General features: G+C 36.6%; 1 protein-coding gene across 1 annotated transcript in view; it reads left to right on the forward strand.

The window, feature by feature from the left end:
- The window catches only part of LOC145988398 (cocaine esterase-like), a 103874-nt gene extending 98384 nt beyond the window's left edge, over positions 1–5490 (forward strand). The window contains exons 9-11 of the mRNA XM_083123281.1: positions 1008–1158; positions 3286–3403; positions 5264–5490. Coding sequence (XP_082979407.1) covers positions 1008–1158; positions 3286–3403; positions 5264–5453 — 459 coding nt within the window. The 3' untranslated portion in view covers positions 5454–5490. The remainder of the gene's footprint in view (positions 1–1007; positions 1159–3285; positions 3404–5263) is intronic.
- The last annotated feature ends 510 nt before the right edge of the window (positions 5491–6000 follow it).

The following is a 6000-nucleotide window of genomic DNA, read 5'->3' on the forward strand; positions in this document are numbered from 1 at the left end:
TCGCTTTATCAAGTTCTTTGATGCAGTTATCGGCTGTAATTTGCCTTCAACATCGTGTAAAGAGGCCGTGTTTTGGCAATTTACCTGACTGCTTTTATTTGAAAAAGCCAGCATATGGAGGCACTTTAGTCCAAAATATATTAGTCAACGTGGTAAAGTACTCTAGTGCATTGTTTCTCAACCGCCGGCCCGCGACCCGATACCTTGCCCTCGTATCAACTATATTGAGCAGCGAAAGGTTTTACTGAAAATGGTTGACAACTATCATAATCCCAATATCATCTTTGAATTGTGAGTTTTCGTTTTTTAAGTCCATTTTATGCACAAATAGACTAATCAGAACTGGATCTGCCCGGTGCCTCCACCGGTTATCGAACCCGGGATCACTTAATTACAAGGAGACGATGTTACCACTTTTTCTCCCATATTTTTTTATATTTGTCAACAATCCTACACACGTAATGAAACTATTATTACTCTTTATCATTATGCTAGAATTTTTTATCAATATTTAAATTCATACGTAGCCTACATGTTAATTCATGCATAAAATCTGTAATACTGTAAAGATTTACGACGAAAATTCTTGGGCTAAGGGCATCGACTTAAAAAAAAAATCCGTGCCATGGTTTCACGAAGATTGAGAACCATTGCTCTAGTGTTTAGGTATTCGCTATATTCAGGCTCAAAGGTCTAGCGTATACAGTTTGAGGTCAGTGCATATAATTTTTCAGTTTTCTCATGCACAACATGCCTCTCCCAAGTTTCAATAACTTGCACAAATTTTACAACGCAATTTACATGTAACAATGTCTCTTGTTACATTTTTTTTCAGGTGACTAATAAACTGATTAATACAATTCTGCAAACTGAGCAAAGAAACCAGTGTCGCTTGCCGCGTTTCGCGTGCATCTTGTCTCTTTGGTGTGAAACTCTCGTGTCGCGTGTCTCTTCGGTGTGAATTCTCCCTAAAACTGAGTAATGCACAATTGAATTCTACTTTTCAGCTTTGTGGAAACTTGTTCATGAAAGGACCTGTGTACAAAGAAGCCAGGTACACCTCCGACAGAAGCGAAACATATTTGTATTCCTTCAACTATCACGGAAATCAGAGTAGTGTGACTCTTGCAGTTGGAAACAAGTTTCCAGTGACTGGAGGTATGATATTACTTAATGTTATCACAGCAGTAAACATTTTTTCCTTCTGAAAGAGCAATTTGAATATCAGATCTGTATAAGATCGAAGTCTAGTTTCGATTAACATGTGTGCATTTCAAGGTGAATATTAATGGAGGTGTGTGTATATATATATATATATATATATATATATATATATATATATATATATATATATAAAGATACAAATATTCCAGGCTATAAATATAAATTTTCATGAGTACTAGAAAGTCCGCAGTGGCTGATGAATTTTCCTTATATTAACTGGGATGGAAAAATGATTTTCTGTCAATTGTGTAACGTGCAAAAATGTACATAGGTACGTGTGTGTAAAATAAACTCGTTGTTTTATATGCCATGTCGAAAGTGACGAAACAGCATTACAATAATTGAATGATTGAATTTTTAGTTCGCTTTCCTGCCACTTTTAGCTAATTCCGAAGATGGTGATGAATACAGACAAGATGAAATAGATGAAAGGACAATTCCAAACACGCAGGGACTGTACACAACAAAAGCTCCACAGAGGATTATATTGGCTGTGGGTTCAGACACCAAATGAAGTCTAGAGTGTGTACTACGTAGAAGCGAGGTTGACATTCAGGAGCATTGCATTGAAAGTGCACTCTTAAACATGCTTTTCCACTTGTAGTTTCATTGATCGGCATGTGGCGGAGGGAAATGATTCACCAGATAGCAGGAAAGCTTGTGGCAAGCTTGAGGTAGCTTGCTTGTAGCTTCTCAAAGCCAGTTGGATACGTTAAGCTTGATATATGCATCATGCAAACTTGTTTCAAGCATTCAGCTTTCTGTGACAAGGTTGATGCAAGCTTGTCACGTCAAGCATGCTAGAATTTTGACACTTGGTAACAAGTTCGCTTGATTCATAAATGATGCAAGCTTACAGCTTGCCATGACATGCTTGTTTACTTTACATGTAATGTTTGTTTCAACCTTAAAGTAAGCTCACTGTGCTTCATGGGTACTTACACAAAAATCAGATTTCATGAATTACGGTGTGCAACGACCAGTGTGATGTATCTCCCCCAGCCTCTAGCTTTCTTTAACCTTTCCTTCATGTTACAAACTGTGTAAAAAGCCGTGATTTAGAAATGTAAGCATATTCTCATATTCACATCAGATTACTCCATTTTTAGGATTTGTCATTTTCCTATATTGATAGATTCAAACTTGAGATTACTCACTGAAGAGTTTGCTTTAGGGCGTAGCTTGTTTCTTTTACAGCCTAATTTGATGAAGCCTATTTTAGATGCCAAAAACTGAGTTTTTATAGCCTAAAATTCCTAGCTCTAGTGATAATTAGGACACAAATTAAGGAAACCTTACTATGGAAACCTAACTCACATAATTAGTAATAGTAATTAGTAATAGTAATTAGTAATAGTACAGTGTCTTATCGTAATTTCATTTGTATCAGAAAGTCCTTATAGCATGTTCACTAGAGTGAGTGAAATTAAGTAAAAATAATCTTGCATGTTAGAAATTAAATTATTGAAGGTGCAAATAGGCTACATTTATCATCTTAATAAAATATAAATTTTATGTACCATCTGATTTGTTCAAAATACAACAAATAGGCTCATAGACGCCGACTGCGGGGGGAACGTTTGGCCTCCCCAAAATTCACGAAAGGGACAGTTACTATTACAAAATATTGTTTATGCCAATCTTGCCCCGCCCCCACAAAAAAATTAAGTTTGCGCCTCTGAATAGGCTGATATATTTATAACCAGCAGGCCAGAATTATGAAGAAACCACTGAAAAATCAACATGAGAACAAATTTGTATTGCAGTGATGTAGATCTGATATATTGATTGATTGAGTCATTGATTAATTGGTGTCTTAAGTCCACTTTATGCACAGTATGGCTAATTGGGACTGGACTTACAGTTTAAAGTGGGATCCGAACCACTATGTGCCTCCACCGGGTATCGAACTCGGGACCTCTTGATTTCAAGGCGACAACGCTAGGATCTGATATATATTTAATGTTACTACTACTATTAAAAAAGGTAAAGGTAAAAAGATTGAATTTCCTTGTGAAATGTGGAATATCTATTTCTTATTTACAACTGACTTTCTTGCAGGAATTGATCATGGAGGAGAACTAAAATTTTTGTTCCCTTCCAAAGCTGGGTTAACCAAATCTGACGAAGTCGTTTCGAAGAAAATGGTGGATTTGTGGACAAGTTTCATAACAAAGGGGTAAGGATTATTCAAACTAAGGGTTGCTATGTTTCATAAGTAAAAGTCCTGGACGACGCTGACCGGAAACCTATTGAGGGTGGGGGGGCACCTGTACACCATAATTATTATGGATTGTACACTAAAACTGTCGTGTGCTTCCAAAGAAACGTTTTTTCAAGGACGCAGAGGAAAATTAAAACACTGCCTTGTAGCTTATTTTTACATTACATTATACATTTTTGCAACAAAGGTCACAAAAATTCAAGACTTCAAAGAATTTTCAGATTTTTTTTAAAATTCATATATAACGAAAACTATACAATGGAAGAGAATACTAATTGATATTCAGCACTGCAAACACAAGGAAATAAAAGTACCATTATTTGTAGTTGCTGTCGGCAACTGCAATAAGCGGCGCCATCGTGAAGTCAAAGATCCCTGCAGCACGTTTCTATAAGCCTATAACTATTATAACTCTTGTATTATTGATTGAGTTGGTGTTTTATGTAAATCCACTTTATGCACAGTAAGGCTAATCGGGACTGGACCTAAAGCTTAAAGTGGGATCCAAACCACTATGTGCCTCCACCGGGTACCAAACCCGAGACCCCTTGAATACAAGGCGACGACCCTACCACTGCGCCATCGTATTGAGAGGGAGTGTTTGAATTTACAGTTAGATTGTTTTGTAAAATTAGCAATTAAAAATTACGTCCAATAATTTGAAAGAATAGTCTTAAATATTTCTGATTTCCATTCAAATTCTGGGATATTGACATGTTCCAAAAAAAAATTTCGGGACAGATTATATATCATTCCGGGGCTGTCCCGGAAAATCCGTGACGTATAGGCAACCCTGTCCAAAACATATATATACAGGCGTTGTATACAATGTGGTCACGTACACCATACAGCGTTGCCTAGCCTAGCACCAAGTCTCCCTCCAAAGGCATGTAACTTATAGAACAGATGCCATTATTATGTGCTGTTGGTTTGGAATTTATTATACATTCAATTTTGCTTACTTAATGTCATTTTCTATCTGTGCCTTAATCGCGATGATAACGATAAAGGAATGATTACTAATATGATTGAGGGACTCAGACAAACATCTATGCTAACCCCCTCCAGGGAGAAGATGGTATTTAATGCCAATCTTCGATTCAGACATTTTGAACGTTTTGCAAATGAGGAATTTATCAATAAATTTGCAGTCACAATGGCAGAAGGTATTATCAATCATGTGAAATTAGTATTTCAGCGTTACAATCATGTTTCTCGAACTACTGTAAACAATGACTAAAGTACTAGGTACTGCTTAAACATATTACTATTATTTTTTTTGTAAACTTTTGTTTCTCCAAAATAACTGAGAATAATAAAGAATTTAGCATAAAAATGAGAATTTTTTTTGCCTAAAATTTCAAATACAATGCTGAATGACAATTTTAAACTGAAACAGGAACAGCAGGAAACCTATAAAACAATAGAGTACAAGATGGCACAGAAAAATGTAAAAGTTACACATACATTTTTAACAATTGTCAGAAACTATGTTTTCTTCTACAAGGTGCAGTACCGGTGCAGTTTCTGCAGTTTCAGTCTCAGTTCAAAAAACACGGGAGATGAAATAACCATACGGACAACCAACGTGAGTTGTACGGAAGAAGAAATTGATATTTATTTTATTAACACGTTTTAAACGCAGCCCCTCCTCCAGCGACGTCGTAACTCTCGGCGCCACCGTTGTTTTCTGGTTTGTCTGCTACGTTTTCCCCGCTCCCTACTTCCCTTTCCAGCATGTAGGCAGCCCGCCGTAAGACCAGACAAGAGATTTAGCTAATGAATGGGTAGTTAGTATTTTTTCTCTCCAAACAGGAAACCTGAGGCTCTTGGCGTCCCTGCGTGGCCACGGTTTTCAAGAGAGGAAGACGTCTACATGTTAATAGGAGATAGAGATGTTAGAGTTGAGTATGGTTTCATAAAACAGTACCTAGCTGCGGTATATGAATTCAGACAAAGGACAAACAAAAGCAAGAGATCTCGTCTGACATTTCTTGAAATTTAAATCATTGTACTTTTATTTCTCGCTAATAAAAATGTAATGTACAACCTAAATACTTTATTTACGTTTCATATATACCTAGACACAAAATACATATTTGGGTAAAAATGACATTTCTTTCTCTAGTTTTTATTTTCTGCTGGGGCGTAATATAAATATTCAGTAACGTAGTGAGAATAGCATACAAAATAGGATTAGCAATTACTGAACAGATACCAAAATCTATGGTTATAACCAGAAAAGAAGCAGCATCAAAGGCAATAGGGTCCATACATTATCTCCATAGGGAACTGCAAATTTGAGGTATAAAAGAATTTACATACAAAGGATCAATGATCAACTCGAAGACCGCCGGCCTCCGTGTCGAAGTGGTTATCAAAGCGCACTACGACGCCAGGGGTCCCGAGTTTGGATCCCGGCATGGACATTGGTGTTCTCTGTGAGTGTCCTTCATCAATTTTATCATATGATCCGCCATTCTGATATTGGCGACTAGCCAAAAGTGGCAGAAATACGAAGTAAACTAAAATTAATCAATTAAATAATGATT

The sequence above is a fragment of the Lepisma saccharinum genome, chromosome 5, assembly GCF_977018435.1.
Source record: "Lepisma saccharinum chromosome 5, izLepSacc3.1, whole genome shotgun sequence".
Classification (NCBI taxonomy): Eukaryota; Metazoa; Arthropoda; class Insecta; order Zygentoma; family Lepismatidae; genus Lepisma; species Lepisma saccharinum.